We start from the raw sequence: 19450 nt of genomic DNA, 5'->3' as shown, positions 1-19450 counted from the left end.
CCAACAGTTTGTCTCAAGATACCGCGATCCTCTGGACACAGTTCAGACTCCCTTACCTGTTCCCTCCCCTTCCTCTCCTGCCCAGGCTGTTAAAGAAGATCAAGGCGGAAAGGGTGCCGTCATACAGTTGTGACCAAAAGTATTGACACCCCTGCAATTCTGTCAGATAATACTCAGTTTCTTCCTGAAAATGATTGCAAACACAAATTCTTTGGTATTATTAGCTTCATTTAATTTGTCTTAAATGAAAAAACACAAAAGAGAATGAAGCAAAAAGCAAAACATTGATCATTTCACACAAAACTCCAAAAATGGGCCATTCAAAAGTATTGGCCACCCTCAGCCTAATACTTAGTTACACAACCTTTAGCCAAAATAACTGCGACCAACCGCTTCCGGTAACCATCAATGAGTTTCTTACAATGCTCTGCTGGAATTTTAGACCATTCCTCTTTGGCAAACTGCTCCAGGTCCCTGATATTTGAAGGGTGCCTTCTCCAAACTGCCATTTTTAGATCTCTCCCAGGTGTTCTATGGGATTCAGGTCTGGACTCATTACTGGCCACCTTAGAAGTCTCCAGTACTTTTTCTCAAACCATTTTCTAGTGCATTTTGAAGTGTGTTTTGGGTCATTGTCCTGCTGGAAGACCCATGACCTCTGAGGGAGACCCAGCTTTCTCACACTGGGCCCTACATTATGCTGCAAAATTTGTTGGTAGTCTTTAGACTTCATAATGTCATGCACACGGTCAAGCAGTCCAGTGCCAGAGGCAGCAAAGCAACCCCAAAACATCAGGGAACCTCCGCCATGTTTGACTGTAGGGACCATGTTCTTTTCTTTGAATGCCTCATTTTTTTCTCCTGTAAACTCTATATTGATGCCTTTGCCCAAAAAGCTCTACTTTTGTCTCATCTGACCACAGAACATTCTTCCAAAACGTTTTAGGCTTTTTCAGGTAAGTTTTGGCAAACTCCAGCCTGGCTTTTTTATGTCTCGGGGTAAGAAGTGGGGTCTTCCTGGGTCTCCTACCAAACAGTCCTTTTTCATTCAGACGCCGACGGATAGTACGGGTTGAGACTGTTGTACCCTCGGACTGCAGGGCAGCTTGAACTTGTTTGGATGTTAGTCGAAGTTCTTTATCCAACATCCGCACAATCTTGCGTTGAAATCTCTTGTCAATTTTTCTTTTCCGTCCACATCTAAGGAGGTTAGCCACAGTGCCATGGGCTTTAAACTTCTTGATGACACTGCGCACGGTAGACACAGGGACATTCAGGTCTTTGGAGATGGATTTGTAGCCTTGAGATTGCTCATGCTTCCTCACAATTTGGTTTCTCAAGTCCTCAGACAGTTCTTTGGTCTTCTTTCTTTTCTCCATGCTCAATATGGTACACACAAGGACACAGGACAGAGGTTGAGTCAACTTTAATCCATGTCAGCTGGCTGCAAGTGTGATTTAGTTATTGCCAACACCTGTTAGGTGCCACAGGTAAGTTACAGGTGCTGTTAATTACACAAATTAGAGAAACATCACATGATTTTTCGAACAATGCCAATACTTTTGTCCACCCTCTGTTTTATGTTTGGTGTGGAAACATAATATCCAATTTGGCTTTAGGACAATTCTTTTTGTGTTTTTTCATTTAAGACAAATTAAATGAAGATAATAATACCAAAGAATTTGTGTTTGCAATCATTTTCAGGAAGAAACTGAGTATTATCTGACAGAATTGCAGGGGTGTCAATACTTTTGGCCACAACTTGGTCGCCCCGTACTGGCCTAGGAGGGCCTGGTTCGCAGAAATTATCAATCTTCTCACAGGCACCCCCTGGAGACTCCCCGACAGACCAGATATCCTGGCTCAGGGGCCGTTTTACCACCCGAATTCTCGGTTGCTCAATTTGACGGCATGGCCGTTGAAACCACAGTACTGAGAGCAGTAGGTTTTTCGGACTGAGTCATTAATACAATTATCCAGGCTAGGAAGCCTTCCTCTTCCAGGGTCTATTATCGAGCCTGGAAGGCCTATTTTGGCTGGTGTGAGTCTAATCACGTCACACCTATGCCCTGTTCCCTGCCATCTGTCCTAGCTTTTCTCCAGGCAGGGTTAGATGGCACTATAGATGGCGGTCTGGCCCTAAGTTCCTTGAAAGGTCAGGTATCTGCTCTCTCTATTCTTTTTCAAAAGAATTTGGCCTCCCGCTTACAGGTTAAGACCTTTCTGCAAGGAGTGGCACATGCGGCCCCTCCTTACAGATCCCCTGTGGCTCCATGGGATCTTAACTTGGTCTTGGAAGCCTTGACAGGTTCACCCTTTGAACCCCTACAGGAAGCTCCCATGTCTTTGTTGTCCTGGAAGGTGGTATTTCTCGTAGCCATCACCTCTATTAGGCGTGTTTCAGAATTAGCGGCATTGACCTGTCGTCCTCCATTCCTAATTATGCACCAGGACAAGGTTGTTTTGCGGCCTCCTCCTAACTTTCTTCCCAAGGTGGTATCGGCCTTCCACCTGAACGAGGATATAATCCTTCTGTCATTTTGTCCCGCTCCAACCCATCCTCTGGAGCGTTCTTTGAATAAGCTAGACCTGGTCAGGGCGATAAGGATCTATCTGGCCAGGACCGCTCCTTTCAGGAAGGCGGACTCTTTGTTATCCCCAATGGGGTGAGAAGAGGCCTGCCGGCCTCTAAGGCAACAATTGCCCGCTGGATCAGAATGGCAATTCTGGAAGCCTACTGGGTAAAGGACAGGGTGTTCCCTGCTGGGGTCAAGGCCCATTCAACCCAGGCGGTGGGCGCCTCCTGCGCGGTACACAACAGGGCATCAGCCATGCAGTTGTGCAAGACTGCCACATGGTCGTCCGTGCATACCTTTTCAAGGTTCTATAAGGTCCATACCTATGCTTCAGCGGACGCCAGCCTAGGCAGAAAAATCTTGCAGGCGGCAGTGGTGAGTTCTTCGACCTGAAGAAGGTTTCTGTCTTTTCCCACCCCAGGGACTGCTTTTGGACATCCCACGGTTCCTGTGTCCCCCAATGAGACAAAAGAGAAAACAGGATTTTGGTTGCTTACCATAAAATCTGTTTCTCAGAGTCTTCATTGGGGGACACAGCGCCCTCCCATGATTTTATTACGTGTAATGAATATATGATGACTTACATGATAATGTCTCCTCCTACTGCTTTTTCACTAACTGATTGTCCTACAGCCGGTCGGAGTGGTATATACTGCGGAGGCGGAGTTAACATTTTTTTTCATGCATAGTGTCAACCTCCTAATGACAGCAGCACAAACCCACGGTTCCTGTGTGCCCCAATGAAGACTCTGAGAAACAGATTTTACGGTAAGCAACCAAAATCCTGTTTTTTCCAGCACGCTGAAGCCATGCTGAGATAACACTTTATCTTAGCACTTTCACTCCTCACTACTAAGCACCTGAACATGTATTGCATGGCTCCTAAAGATATATATCCAGCGGAAGTAAAAAATTAATGGCATCCATTGACTGATGGCTAGCAGAGGAATTAAAACTGTAATTGATGCATGAAGACTATTGGAGAACAGTAGAGCTTACACAAATTGTATTAAGCCGGGGTCACACTTGCAAGTTTGATGCGAGAAACTCACGCATCAATACCTGGCAAATAGTTTTTATTCTTATGTATCTAGAATACATTTTTACATATAATAAAAAAAACTTCATCTGTTAGGTATCCACATGACCCATAAAGGAGAATTTATTCAACAGTTAATTTGGTGTCAAGTGTGAACAGCTAAAAAAAGTTATAAAAACAAACAAAAACTAAACCAAAAAAAGTTTTTTTTCTATATTTGTGTCTCAAAATGTTTTGCAAACACTGTAATTTATATGTACTCCAATGCAGTGTTTAAAAAATTATACAATTTGTCCTATATAAAACAACTCCTTACACAGCCACGTTGATGAAAGTGATGGCTGCTGAAAAGAGCAGAGGCAAAAATGAAGAAAAAAAAAAAAAAAGACTGGTGATTAAGGGGTTCATGCAGTACTGTCACCTCTCCTAACACCTCTAAGTAGGTGCTGACACAACGAGTTTATTCTTACCGGTGTTTGCTGTCGTAGATTTGGGAGTGATCGTCGCTCTACCTGGGGACATGGCACATATCGTCTAGCACAGAGGACACTCTGTGATTGATTTGCACGCGGCTCATGAGTGACTACAACTCACCTCCTCAGGGATTGTTGTTACTCAAAAAATTAAAATAAAAGGTCATTAAAGCTGAGAACATGAGAGTTTATGGTGAGCAAGACCTTTTCTGCTCTGGTTAGTCTTTCTGAGGAGATGATAAATATCCTGATTATCCACAGCTCAGATTCCTGCAGATTTATCATCCATCAGTGATGAGGACACCGGAGATGAGCAGTGCAGCTCATCAGATGTGACACATGGGTCTGACTGATCTGATTAGTGCTGTCACTGGCTTTATAATACTTCAATGCTTTCTGACGTGAATATACTGAGGAGATAGAGAAAGAAAATAAAAATTGGGAAAGCGCTTTATGTGCAGGTTATAGCCGAATTTATGGTGCCAAATAGTCCCCATGTTTCCTCTCTATTAGGTCCATATGGTCTAGTAGGGCATTGCACTATTATCTTCCTGGGTTAGAGAAGTTTTCCACTACAATGATATTGATGACCTATCCTAAAGATGAGTCAGTGGTATCAGATTGATGGTGGTACCGGATTTGTACCAATCAGCTCTTGTGATCTCCCACTTTGTTTATTGTTTACATCCAGCCGCAGTTGAACACCACAAATCCATCATATTGTTTATTGGTCGCTAGTGGACAGAAATATCGGAGGGCTGATGCTTCTATACGACCCAGCAATCAAATGATCACAAAGTATTTGCCGACAAAGTATTGCTGCTGTCACTGTACTGTGCTGACTTCCCCTGTAACTTGTTATCCAATTAATGCCTCAGTTACAGTTGGAAAAAAAAAGATCAGTAAAGGAAAAAATATGTTCTCCAGGCGTCTTTAAACACTTGGGGGACAAAGTATGTAAAATATAGATAGATATATACTGTAGATGTACACACATGTAAAATATCTGCAGTTTTTTTTTAAAAAGGTAAAAAGTAATTACTGAAATTTTTCTTCGTATGTATTTGTAATACAATGTATTTTATAAAAAAAAGAACCCAACAAATACTAGTTATCTAAACGATCGTAACTACCTGGGAAAGTAATTCAACAGGTTATTTGGTGTGGATCGTCAGCAATGAAAAAATATAAACAAACAAAAACACCCCCAGAAATGACAAAATAATTTATATGTACCCCCCAAAAATGCTAAAAAATAATACAATTTATTTTGGATAACACTGCCTCATACAGCCAGCTGAGTGGGAAAATAAGAAATGGCCATTTGTATTTGTTTTTAAGGGATAAAATAGAAAATGAGTCTATTCCAGCCATGAATTTTTGCTGCTCACCACCATCCACATGCTTTTTTCAGTGTTAATTAATTTTATTTTTTTTTTTTTTGGACGAATACATTTGTAAAATTAATATGTAGTTTTAGGTACAAATTATGACTATTGCAATGAACCTTCATAAATTAGAAACCATTTCAGAATTCAAAAATTCTGTTACAGTACATGGGATGCAAAGCAAGGTCCTGTGAAAGACGCTTACAGCCTGGCAAACAATCCTCAGTACAGACTGGATGTTCAGTGTCCTAAGGGAGGCGCCGCAGTGTGGATTTTGCTCAGCAGACACATCACAGATAAGGTCAGTATTGATGAATAGATGCGTTTTTGAGGTTGACTCCTTGTGACTCAAAGGCCACGTTCACTCGTTCCGTATTGGGTCAGTATTTTACATCAGCATTTATATGCCAAAACCAGGAGTGGGTGATAAATGAAGAAGTGGTGACATGTCTATTATACTTTTCCACTAATTGTTTCAGTCTTGATTTTGGCTTACAAATACTGATGTAAAATACTGAGCATGTGAACGTGGCCTTATAGGGTTGTCCCATGAAGTATAATGTATGAGGAAATATCACTTTAAAGGAGAAAAAAGTGTTCACCAGTCATTAATTTAGGTCAATATTTCCAGGAGGAATAATAGCATAATGGCCCACTGCAGAGCTATGAGACTATAATGCTCCAGAATTGATATTTCAAAGTTAATATACCGGTCAACCGATGTGGCATACCGGTCAACCGATGTGGCAAGTCCTCTTTAAACTCCAGCTCGGCTCGTTCACATTGGCTGCGACGTGTTAGCATAAGCTCACCATGAAGGCAGTGCATGAAGTGGCAGTTTTCATTGCAGTGAGGATACAGTAAGAGAACTACAAGTACCAGAATCCCCCCAGGGCAGAGGAGTATGTGAATGTGTGTTCCTTAGTGGAATCTCGTCAATGATTTATTGCAGAGTATGTTGCTGTGCATGTAGAAACCTGCAGAGCGCTGCGCTCTATCACATATCCAGCAATGTAAGACTGTTTATTAATGATGATATTCGTGTTTCCGTACAAATGACATTCTTGTTTAAGACATGTCTGAATAATTACATAATCGCTTATTACAAATTCTACCTGATCCCCTGCATAGATAAAGATTCCAATAAAGTCAGAAGAATGTCAGTGACATGGGTATTAATGGATGATTGGCGCACCTATGTAACAATGAGCATGTCAATATTTAACCAGGACAAAGCGCACTGTCCTTACATACGCCTGAGCAATCTGCAATTTACCAGGTCACTAATTACCACTTACCTTGTACTTTGTAAAAGGACAGACTATAATGCAGAGAGATTGGCCCATTCCAGTAATTTAGCTTTTTTTTTTTTTTAACCATTTGTTGATCTAGATTTGGATCCGAGCCAAACGTCCTAAATTATATGCAGTGTATAACTAATAGAGATTAACTAGATGCAAAACCTTTGCCTGTTTCCTGATTTACAGATTTGCGGTTATGGACCATATCTCCCTGTTAGGAGGTTTCCTCTATTAGGAAGATGGACCCCAAACGATTCCTGTAATGTAGAACAACAAAGATGGATGATACTCGCACCCCTCCCATCTGTTGGTTTTGACTGCATTGGTGATGTCACATAGACAACTCACATCACCGTTGCAGCCAATCCCTGAGGTTAGCGGCTTTAACTACAGTCATATGTTAACGTTTGGGCACCCCATTAATGTTAACCTTTTTTCTTTATAACAATTTTGTTTTTTGCAACAGCTATTTCAGTTTCATATATCTAATAACTGATGGACTCAGTTATATTTCTGGATTCAAATGAGGTTTGTTGTACTAACAGAAAATGTGCAATCTGCATTTAAACAAAATTTGACCGGTGCAAAAGTATTGGCACCCTTATCATTTTCTTGATTTGAACACTCCTAACTACTTTTTACTGACTTCGTGAAGCACTAAATTGGTTTTGTAACCTCATTGAGCTTTGAACTTCATAGCCAGGTGTATCAAATCATGAGAAAAGGTATTTAAGGTGGCCACTTGCAAGTGGTTCTCCTATTTGATTCTCCTATGAAGAGTGGCATCATGGGCTCCTCAAAATAACTCTCAAATGATCTGAAAACAAAGATTATTTAACATAGCTTTTCAGGGGAAGGATACAAAAAGTTGTCTCAGAGATTTAACCTGTCAGTTTCCACTGTGAGGAACATAGTAAGGAAATGGAAGAACACAGGTACAGTTCTTGTTAAGCCCAGAAGTGGCAGGCCAAGAAAAATATCAGAAAGGCAGAGATGAAGAATGGTGAGAACAGTCAAGGACAATCCACAGACCACCTCCAAAGACCTGCAGCATCATCTTGCTGCAGATGGTGTCACTGTGCATCGGTCAACAATACAGCGCACTTTGCACAAGGAGAAGCTGAATGGGAGAGTGATGCGAAAGAAGCCGTTTCTGCAAGCACGCCACAAACAGTCGCCTGAGGTATGCAAAAGCACATTTGGACAAGCCAGTTACATTTTGGAAGAAGGTCCTGTGGACTGATGAAACAAAGATTGAGTTGTTTGGTCATACAAAAAGGCATTATGCATGGAGGCTAAAAAAACACAGCATTCCAAGAAAAACACTTGCCACCCACAGTAAAATTTGGTGGAGGTTCCATCATGCTTTGGGGCTGTGTGGCCAATGCCGGCACCGGGAATCTTGTTAAAGTTGAGGGTCGCATGGATTCAACTCAGTATCAGCAGATTCTTGACAATAATGTGCAAGAATCAGTGCGAAGTTGAAGTTACTCAGGGGATGGATATTTCAGCAAGACAATGATCCAAAACACCGCTCCAAATCTACTCAGGCATTCATGCAGAGGAACAATTACAATGTTCTGGAATGGCCATCCCAGTCCCCCTGACCTGAATATCATTGAACATCTGTGGGATGATTTGAAGCGGGCTGTCCATGCTCGGCGACCATCAAACTTAACTGAACTGGAATTGTTTTGTAAACAGGAATGGTCACAAACACCTTCATCCAGGATCCAGGAACTCATTAATAGCTGCAGGAAGCGACTAGAGGTTGTTATTTTTGCAAAAGGAGGATCTGCGAAATATTAATGTCACTTTTATGTTGAGGTTCCCATACTTTTGCACCGGTCAAATTTTGTTAAAATGCCGATTGCACATTTTCTGTTAGTACAATAAACCTCATTTGAATCCAGAAATACAGTGGGGAAAAAAAGTATTTAGTCAGTCAGCAATAGTGCAAGTTCCACCACTTAAAAAGATGAGAGGCATCTGTAATTTACATCATAGATAGACCTCAACTATGGGAGACAAACTGAGAAAAAAAAATCCAGAAAATCACATTGTCTGTTTTTTTTTCATTTTATTTGCATATTATGGTGGAAAATAAGTATTTGGTCAGAAACAAAATTTCATCTCAATACTTTGTGATATATGCTTTGTTGGCAATGACAGAGGTCAAACGTTTTCTGTAAGTCTTCACAAGGTTGCCACACACTGTTGTTGGTATGTTGGCCCATTCCTCCATGCAGATCTCCTCTAGAGCAGTGATGTTTTTGACTTTTCGCTTGGCAACACGGACTTTCAACTCCCTCCAAAGGTTTTCTATAGGGTTGAGATCTGGAGACTGGCTAGGCCACTCCAGGACCTTGAAATGCTTCTTACGAAGCCACTCCTTCATTGCCCTGGTGGTGTGCTTTGGATCATTGTCATGTTGAAAGACCCAGCCACGTTTCATCTTCAATGCCCTTGCTGATGGAAGGAGGTTTGCACTCAAAATCTCACGATACATGGCCCCATTCATTCTTTCATGTACCCGGATCAGTCGTCCTGGCCCCTTTGCAGAGAAACAGCCCCAAAGCATGATGTTTCCACCACCATGCTTTACAGTAGGTATGGTGTTTGATGGATGCAACTCAGTATTCTTTTTCCTCCAAACACGACAAGTTGTGTTTCTACCAAACAGTTCCAGTTTGGTTTCATCAGACCATAGGACATTCTCCCAAAACTCCTCTGGATCATCCAAATGCTCTCTAGCAAACTTCAGACAGGCCCGGACATGTACAGGCTTAAGCAGTGGGACACGTCTGGCACTGCAGGATCTGAGTCCATGGTGGCGTAGTGTGTTACTTATGGTAGGCCTTGTTACATTGGTCCCAGCTCTCTGCAGTTCATTCACTAGGTCCCCCTGCGTGGTTCTGGGATTTTTGCTCACCGTTCTTGTGATCATTCTGACCCCACGGGGTGGGATTTTGCGTGGAGCACCAGATCGAGGGAGATCATCAGTGGTCTTGTATGTCTTCCATTTTCTAATTATTGCTCCCACAGTTGATTTCTTCACTCCAAGCTGGTTGCCTATTGCAGATTCAGTCTTCCCAGCCTGGTGCAGGGCTACAATTTTGTTTCTGGTGTCCTTTGACAGCTCTTTGGTCTTCACCATAGTGGAGTTTGGAGTCAGACTGTTTGAGGGTGTGCACAGGTGTCTTTTTATACTGATAACAAGTTTAAACAGGTGCCATTACTACAGGTAATGAGTGGAGGAAAGAGGAGACTCTTAAAGAAGAAGTTACAGGTCTGTGAGAGCCAGAAATCTTGATTGCTTGTTTCTGACCAAATACTTATTTTCCACCATAATATGCAAATAAAATGAAAAAAAAACAGACAATGTGATTTTCTGGATTTTTTTTTCTCAGTTTGTCTCCCATAGTTGAGGTCTACCTATGATGTAAATTACAGACGCCTCTCATCTTTTTAAGTGGTGGAACTTGCACTATTGCTGACTGACTAAATACTTTTTTTCCCCACTGTATAACTGAGTCCATCAGTTATTAGATATATGAAACTGAAATAGCTGTTGCAAAACCCAAAATTGTTATAAAGAAAAAAGGTTAACATTAATAGGGATGCCCAAACTTTAACATATGACTGTATTTAGATTGCACAAGTCAGTGAGCTCAATGATTGTCTGCAGCGGTGATATGGGCCCCCCCAATAGGCTAACACCACTGTACCAAAGCAAAGAAATCGTAGCAGGGACAGGAAGCTAGTGCTGAAATAGGGGAGGGCAAGTACTAGCAGTCTTTATTCTACATTACTAGAATCCTTTGGGGTCCTCTTTGATTCGTGCTGCCCAAACCACAGTCTGCATAAATCAGAGTCTGGCTGCACGATTATAGCCAGATATATTTTTCTGCGTTTGAGAAAGGATATAGTTAAAAAAATCTTACTTGGAACCAGAGCCAAAGACATAATAAGCTCAGCTCTGCATCATGGTCAACGTCTTCCCACACCGCTCTTGGTGACAGTTGTCTCTCCCATAACGAGAGACCTGTCAATAACCAAGAGCAGTGCGGGGAATAGCCAAGTGATGGCTTACACTAGACTAGTCTTGTTTCTGGCTTTTGAACGTTTGATTATATTTTCTCTGAAACTCCAGAGCCTTTCAGAGAAAAATACACTTGGCTGCAGTCTTGCAGCTAGACTGATTCATGCCACTCACGCTGGGGATGGTTTGGGCAGCGTGAATCAGCCGAGCGATTCCCTTTCAGGCTTAAAAAGGTTGACCAGGACTAAGATTCTAATGACATATATTCTTAGGGCACAGTCAGATGGCCGTGTATATTGGACGGAGATCAGAAGGCAATGCTTGGACTGGCTGACGGGTCTCCCGACCCGAGCATGGCAGGTTCATAGAAGTGAGTGAATCTATCACGCTCAGGTCGGAAGAACCGCCGGACAGTCTGAGCACTGCCTTTCGATCTCTGTCCGATTTGATACGGCTGTCCGACTGTGCCCTTAGGATGGGTCAGCTGTATCAGACTTGTAGATGTCTGACACCCTGCACCCCTACCGCCCCTCTGATACCTGGAGCTGTAGATGCTATACGTTCTTGTGCAGTGCCTTTTGGCCTCCAAACATGGTGTGTATTATGGCATCCAAAGAGTTTAATTTTGGTCTCAGCTGACTGCATGCCGCGTAGTGTCCATTCTTTAGTATTGCTGCTCATAGCACACTCACTTTAATGGGAGCATCATCTATTGTACCTTAGAACGGACACATCACATGTATAGAGCTTTGTTGTTCTGGCTTTGGACCCAGTGAGTTTCTAGCAGCACCAGGTCCAATTATAGGGATCCCAAGTATCAGCCGTCCGTATGTTAGTCCCAGTCAACCTTTTGAAAATGGATCTCTGTGTTTTCACCTCCAGTGCTTTACACAGCCTGGCAGAAACTTACATATAGGAGGAACATTCAAACCCACAAACTAATGTATATAGTACAAGACGATGACAAAATGTTGTCTATGATGAGACGAAAATCCATCAAAGAAGCATGCAAATAGCATGTAATTATTAATCTGTACTTTTAACTGTGCAACGGTGTGAATTTTAGAATATAGGCCAATGTAAAGGTTTATAAACACAATACTAACGTTAGTCTGCTTGCTTGTAGGATGACTTTGCCCAAAATCGAGAATTTATTACATTGGTCGTTTACAAGAGTGATGGCAAAAAAGTTTATTACCCAGGTAAGTTGTATATTTGTGTAAGAATCACAAAGACATTCCTAATCTACAGATTATTTTTGCCAAAATTCATATTACAGTAAAAACTATAGTATGAGCCCATCAACCTTTTAACCCTTTATAACCTCGGGGCATTTTTTGACCAACCAGTCTCCGCTGATGCCTCCGTGCTGGATTTGCACTAGGCAGCAGGAAGGTCTTCATATCAGAGTCTGAGGTTAAACTTTCACATTAAAGTTGGAAACATATTCAAATAGCATTACATTTTGTTTCACTGTTCCGGCTGTCCACTGGTATTCCCACACTAAAACAATGAGGACACAATATGCACAGCTGAGAAGAAAAAAAAAAAAGAAGTACACCCTCTTTGAATTGTTTGTCATCACTAAATATCTGGTCCTTAGTGTTCATATTAGGTAAGTATAACCTCAGATGAACAACACGTGATAAATTACACCTTGTCATTAATTATTTTAATAAAACTAGGCCAAAATGCAGAGGCAGTGGTGTAAAAAATTAAGTACACACCCATGAGTCAATAACTTATAGAGCCACCTCTAGCAGCAATGGGGTCTCAGTATGACTGTATCAGTCTCTCACATCGCTCTGGAGAAACAACTGTTCACTCTTGTTTCCATCATTACTTACAGTAAGTTACCGTAATTGTGGTTTGTAGACATTCGATTATGCAAAGCTCTCTTAAAGGGAAACGCTTGAGATAAATTATTCACTGGGAATACCTTCATGAACTTAAAGACTGAGATCCATTGAGCTGGTTCCAGTCATAGTATATGCTAATGAGTGTGTTGCTGGTTTTGGTGGCGGGTGCTCCAATCCCCTTGGGAATGTGTCACAGATCATGGGGCGTGTCCTGCTCCCGGCTTTTAGTAACAGCCAGCCCCTATAACATCTCCGTCCATCCAGCCCGCGATCAGGTGATGTGGCCAGCCGCTGCCATTACAGCTTTTGTGTGTTCGGCTCTGCTCTGTGTCCGAACCCCCTTCCACTTGGGATCTATGCTTACGAATTACAATGCTTCCCTCAGGCTGGGGAGACATGTCAATATGGAGAGATTGAGTTACAGGGACAGGAAACTAACCAGATAATATGGAGGGAGAGATTAACTTTGTATAATGAGTCCTTCAATGCTCTGCAGCCTCTGCTCCCTGCCTGACACTTGGTAGTACACATGATTTATACACTGTCATAGGTTGCGCAGCAGCCAATCACAGCCTTTATTTGTGCACCACTTTTCTGACATGTCCAGGAGCATCACAAAGAAAGCTGGGAATTAGCATACATGTCCAGTGAAAGGAGGAAGAAGATTCAGGCACATTAAGCAAAGCCGGATTACACAGGACCTCCTGCCTGGCCTCGCCACCAATCACATTCTGAATGGAAGGAATTATGAGCGGGCGGGCTGTTACTAGAAGCCAGGAGTAGGCCATACCCCTTAATCTGTGACCTAATGTCCCCGAAGGGAGTGGGAGCACTGAAGAGGAGCAACTCCAGCGATGCGCTAATCAGCCAATACTATGATGATTGGAGCGAACACAAGGGATGTCCACTTTATAGTTTTATGAAGGTGATCTTTTATGAATAGGAATTTTATATCCACAGAGTTTCCCTCCACTGATCCTGCCACAGCATTTCAATTTGGTTTCGCAATCTGCATTTCAGTTCGGCTGAGGGCTGGACCTTGAGGGGTCCAGTGCAACTCCTTGATACTTTTTCCTTTTTAGCCATTCTGATGTAGAGTTGCTGGTGTTCTTGGGATCATTGTCTTGTTGCATAACACAGTTTAGGCCAAGCTTAAGCTGTTGGATAGATGGCTTCACATTTGACTGTACTTCATTAAACAAGCCTCTCCTCCACCATGCTTCACAGTTGCTATGCCTTTGGGCTAAGACATTTTGTTTGATTTTTGCCAAACATTTCCACTTTGGTCTCGCCAGCCAAAAAAACATTGTTGCAGAAATCCTGTGGCTTTGTCAGATGCAACTTTGCAAACTGTAAAGAAGAAGACTGGCGGGCACCACTAAATGATAGAAGGATCACCCGTTACATGCTAAAAAGGAATACACATCAAAGAAGGAGAAAAAGTAGCATGCAAAACACGGGGAACACCATAGACAATACAAAAAATCTTTATTAAGGTTACAACACTGCAAAATTTAAAAACATTTAAAACAACAAGCCCTTATCACCCCTCCAAAATGCCCAACAGCAATTCAAAACCTTAGTGGATACAATATAGTAACACTGTTTAACCCCTTAGTGACAGAGACAATTTTTTAAATTCTGACCAATGTCAATTTATGCGATGATAACTCTGGAACGCTTTAACAAATCCCATTGATTTCACCACACTGTTTATATATCAAGTCATGAGATGTAAAACCATAGAATTCAAACAGGGTGTTCTAAGTTTTTCTCATGACTGAGGATTGCACATTACTTTGTGTGTGTATATATATACAGTGGGGCAAAAAAGTATTTAGTCAGTCAGCAATAGTGCAAGTTCCACCACTTAAAAAGATGAGAGGCGTCTGTAATTTACATCATAGGTAGACCTCAACTATGGGAGACAAACTGAGAAAAAAAAATCCAGAAAATCACATTGTCTGTTTTTTTTTCATTTTATTTGCATATTATGGTGGAAAATAAGTATTTGGTCAGAAACAAGCAATCAAGATTTCTGGCTCTCACAGACCTGTAACTTCTTCTTTAAGAGTCTCCTCTTTCCTCCACTCATTACCTGTAGTAATGGCACCTGTTTAAACTTGTTATCAGTATAAAAAGACACCTGTGCACACCCTCAAACAGTCTGACTCCAAACTCCACTATGGTGAAGACCAAAGAGCTGTCAAAGGACACCAGAAACAAAATTGTAGCCCTGCACCAGGCTGGGAAGACTGAATCTGCAATAGCCAACCAGCTTGGAGTGAAGAAATCAACTGTGGGAGCAATAATTAGAAAATGGAAGACATACAAGACCACTGATAATCTCCCTCGATCTGGTGCTCCACGCAAAATCCCACCCCGTGGGGTCAGAATGATCACAAGAACGGTGAGCAAAAATCCCAGAACCACGCGGGGGGACCTAGTGAATGAACTGCAGAGAGCTGGGACCAATGTAACAAGGCCTACCATAAGTAACACACTACGCTACCATGGACTCGGATCCAGCAGTGCCAGACGTGTCCCACTGCTTAAGCCTGTACATGTCCAGGCCCGTCTGAAGTTTGCTAGAGAGCATTTGGATGATCCAGAGGAGTTTTGGGAGAATGTCCTATGGTCTGATGAAACCAAACTGGAACTGTTTGGTAGAAACAAAACTTGTCGTGTTTGGAGGAAAAAGAATACTGAGTTGCATCCATCAAACACCATACCTACTGTAAAGCATGGTGGTGGAAACATCATGCTTTGGGGCTGTTTCTCTGCAAAGGGGCCAGGACGACTGATCCGGGTACATGAAAGAATGAATGGGGCCATGTATCGTGAGATTTTGAGTGCAAACCTCCTTCCATCAGCAAGGACATTGAATATGAAACGTGGCTGGGTCTTTCAACATGACAATGATCCAAAGCACACCGCCAGGGCAACGAAGGAGTGGCTTCATAAGAAGCATTTCAAGGTCCTGGAGTGGCCTAGCCAGTCTCCAGATCTCAACCCTATAGAAAACCTTTGGAGGGAGTTGAAAGTCCGTGTTGCCAAGCGAAAAGCCAAAAACATCACTGCTCTAGAGGAGATCTGCATGGAGGAATGGGCCAACATACCAACAACAGTGTGTGGCAACCTTGTGAAGACTTACAGAAAACGTTTGACCTCTGTCATTGCCAACAAAGGATATATCACAAAGTATTGAGATGAAATTTTGTTTCTGACCAAATACTTATTTTCCACCATAATATGCAAATAAAATGAAAAAAAAACAGACAATGTGATTTTCTGGATTTTTTTTTCTCAGTTTGTCTCCCATAGTTGAGGTCTACCTATGATGTAAATTACAGACGCCTCTCATCTTTTTAAGTGGTGGAACTTGCACTATTGCTGACTGACTAAATACTTTTTTGCCCCACTGTATTTTTTTTCATTAGAAGATAGAGTGCTGCCTCCTTTTCCTTGATTTATAATTTTTGAACAACTGAATGATGGTTTAGGGGGAGAATGCAGCCAAATATTGTACGGCTGTGCTGCTATAATTCTGCTGTGGATATATGTAGACTGAAAAGTTTGGACACACCTTCTCATTCAAACCGTTTTCTTTATTTTCATGACTATGAAAATTGTAGATTCACTCTGAAAGCATCAAAACTATGAATTAACACATGTGGAATTATATAATTAACAAAAAAGTGTGAAACAACTGAGAATATGTCTTATATTCTAGGTTCTTCAAAGGAGCCTCCTTTGGCTTTGATTACTGCTTTGCACACTCTTGCCATTCTCTTGATGAGCTTCAAGTGGTAGTCACCAGAAATGGTCTTCCAACAGTGTTGAAGCAGTTCCCAGAGATGCTTAGCACTTGTTGGCCCTTTTGCCTTCACTCTGCGGTCCAGCTCACCCCAAACCATCTCGATTGGGTTCAGGTCTGGTGACTGTGGAGGCCAGGTCATCTGGCGTAGCACCCCATCACTCTCCTTCTTGGTCATATAGCCCTTACACAGCCTGGAGGTGTGTTTGGGGTCATTGTCCTGTTGAAAAATAAATGATGGTCCAACTAAACGCAAACCGGATGGAATAGCATGCCACTGCAAGATGCTGTGGTAACCATGCTGGTTCAGTATGCCTTCAATTTTGAATAAATCCCCAACAGTGTCACCAGCAAAGCTCCCCCACACCATTACACCTCCTCCATGCTTCACGGTGGGAACCAGGCATGTAGAGTCCATCCGTTCATCTTTTCTTCGTCGCACAAAGACACGGTAGTTGGAACCAAAGATCTCAAATTTGGACTCATCAGACCAAAGCACAGATTTCCACTGGTCTAATGTCCATTCCTTGTGTTCTTTAGCCCAAACAAGTCTCTTGCCTGTCCTTAGCAGTGGTTTCCTAGCAGCTATTTTACCATGAAGGCCTGCTGCACAAAGTCTCCTCTTAACAGTTGTCGTAGAGATGTGTCTGCTGCTAGAACTCTGTGCATTGACCTGGTCTCTATTCTGAGATGCTGTTAACCTGCGATTTCTGAGGCTGGTGACTAGGATGAACTTATCCTCCGCAGCAGAGGTGACTCTTGGTCTTCCTTTCCTGGGGCGGTTCTCATGTGAGCCAGTTTCTTTGTAGCGCTTGATGGTTTTTGCCACTGCACTTGGGGACACTTTCAAAGTTTTCCAAATTTTTCGGACTGACTGACCTTCATTTCTTAAAGTAATGATTGCCACTCGTTTTTCTTTACTTAGAATTTGTATTATGGCAACAAAAAAGCAGCTAACAGTCTATTCAGTAGGACTATCAGCTGTGTATCCACCTGACTTCTGCACAACACAACTGATGGTCCCAACCTCATTTATAAGGCAAAAAATCCCACTTATTAAACCTGGCAGGGCACACCTGTGAAGTGAAAACCATTTCTGGTGAATACCTCTTGAAGCTCATCAAGAGAATGCCAATAGTGTGCAAAGCAATAATCAAAGCAAAAGGTGGCTACTTTGAAGAGCCTAGAATATAAGACATATTTTCAGTTGTTTCACACTTTTTTGTTAATTATGTAATTCCACATGTGCTAATTCATAGTTTTGATGCCTTCAGAGTGAATCTACAATTTTCATAGTCATGAAAATAAAGAAAACTCTTTGAATGAGAAGGTGTGTCCAAACTGTGTGTATGTATGTATGTATGTATGTATGTATATATATATATATATATATATATATATATATATATATATATATATATAGTATAATGTATAATAATCATTATTTACCGTACATATTCACATTTCATTTAGCATACGTGTTTTAAGTTTGCCTGTACACAGATGCAACTAACTATACTTCTACAGTGACAGACATCTCCTACTTTTGGTGGGATCAAATTGTATTGAAACAATAGCTAATGTCTCATTTCAATATAGTAAAAAAAGGGTTACTGTCCTATTGCAGTTGCTTGTAATTTACCCTCCTTTGGCTTACTATGCACGGTAGTAACATTTCCCTCCCCTGCACCATATTATGGCTGATGTGCACTTAGTCCAAAAATTTGCCCCCAACATGCACGATGGTGTGTTAACGATTACTTGCAAAATTCATAATTACCGTATGCCGAAACAATGTAGCAGAGCCTGTTGGAGCAGTGCTCCTTACTCGGGTCATGCAAGTAGAAACATATTATTGCACATAGCTATCCAACCCCTTTTCACATCTGGCACATCTGTACTTTACCAGTATTTAGAAAAGTTAACCATATTAATTTGAAATACATTAAAAAAAAAGTATTTTTGAATTGTACTTAGAAGCAATAATAAGGGAGATGAATTTTTTTAAAGCAGACTCATGACATTGCTATTTTTTCAGTCTTTTCTGTTTAGACCTCCATTTAGCAGTATTAACCATTATCACTGTGTGCAGTTTGTGGGACTTAATGTTTTGTTTTCCAGCTGACCCTGCTCCTTATATTGATGGAATACGGATAAACAGCCCTCATTACCTTACAAAGATCCCGCTGACCAATTCCGGTACCCACACATTTACTTTAGTAGTATCTCAATACGAAAAGCAGAACACGATTCACTACACTCTCAGGGTAAGTACGCTTGGGCTGTAGCAAGTATCTTGGCCTATTTTCAGGGTAGAAGAGGACAACCATGGCCCAGAAATCGTTCTCCATTCATCCAGAGCTGCAGGATACCTTTTCTTCCTTCATTAGAGACCTTTTGCTTTACTTCAGGTTACACTCTGCTCTGAAAAGAGGGTACAATAACTCGGATATCCTAAAAATAAAAACCAGTCCGGCAGCTGACTTGGTTGGTAATCCTGCCATTCCTTAGCCAATGGTTTTCCTCTTCTGTATAACTAAAGCAAATCTCTCCTTATCGCTTTAAAATTAATATTCAACTCTCTGCGTGTAGGTAATGTCCAAATATTAGTTCTGCTTACAACCGTGTAGGATGAACTTCCATGAGACCAAGAGTTTATTTCCCTTGATGCTTGATGGCTGGCTGCTTTATCTCTTCTCTATTGCAGGAGAGTTATCACCTGTGACTACAGCTTTGCTACCGGCCTGCAGGGAGTCTGTAGTAGTCTAAGACACACCTCCTGTCTTATTATTGGTTCATACCGCTGCTCTTTCCCTCCCCTTGGATCTCTGTCACCTCTGATTGGCTGCTGTATATAAACAAAGCCTTATCACCTGCTCATCTCATCAAACTGATTTCCATTACAGCCAAGATAGATTGATTAAAGTGCAGATTGCTAAACCACAAGTGAAAAAC

The 19450-nt window shown here is 41.7% G+C and overlaps 1 protein-coding gene across 1 annotated transcript in view; it reads left to right on the top strand.

Moving 5' to 3' along the window:
• Window positions 1–19450, top strand: part of CAPN7 (calpain 7) — a 115027-nt gene that overhangs the window by 81845 nt on the left and 13732 nt on the right. The window contains exons 15-17 of the mRNA XM_073569230.1: window positions 5642–5777; window positions 11946–12021; window positions 18617–18762. Of these exons, the coding sequence (XP_073425331.1) occupies window positions 5642–5777; window positions 11946–12021; window positions 18617–18762 (358 nt within the window). The remainder of the gene's footprint in view (window positions 1–5641; window positions 5778–11945; window positions 12022–18616; window positions 18763–19450) is intronic.

This window comes from Dendrobates tinctorius, unplaced genomic scaffold, assembly GCF_039654945.1.
Source record: "Dendrobates tinctorius isolate UK_male_01 unplaced genomic scaffold, ASM3965494v1 ptg000005l, whole genome shotgun sequence".
In the NCBI taxonomy this organism is placed as follows: domain Eukaryota; kingdom Metazoa; phylum Chordata; class Amphibia; order Anura; family Dendrobatidae; genus Dendrobates; species Dendrobates tinctorius.
The sequence above is the reverse complement of the archived record's forward strand: the minus strand, read 5'-3'. Positions and strand labels throughout refer to the sequence as shown.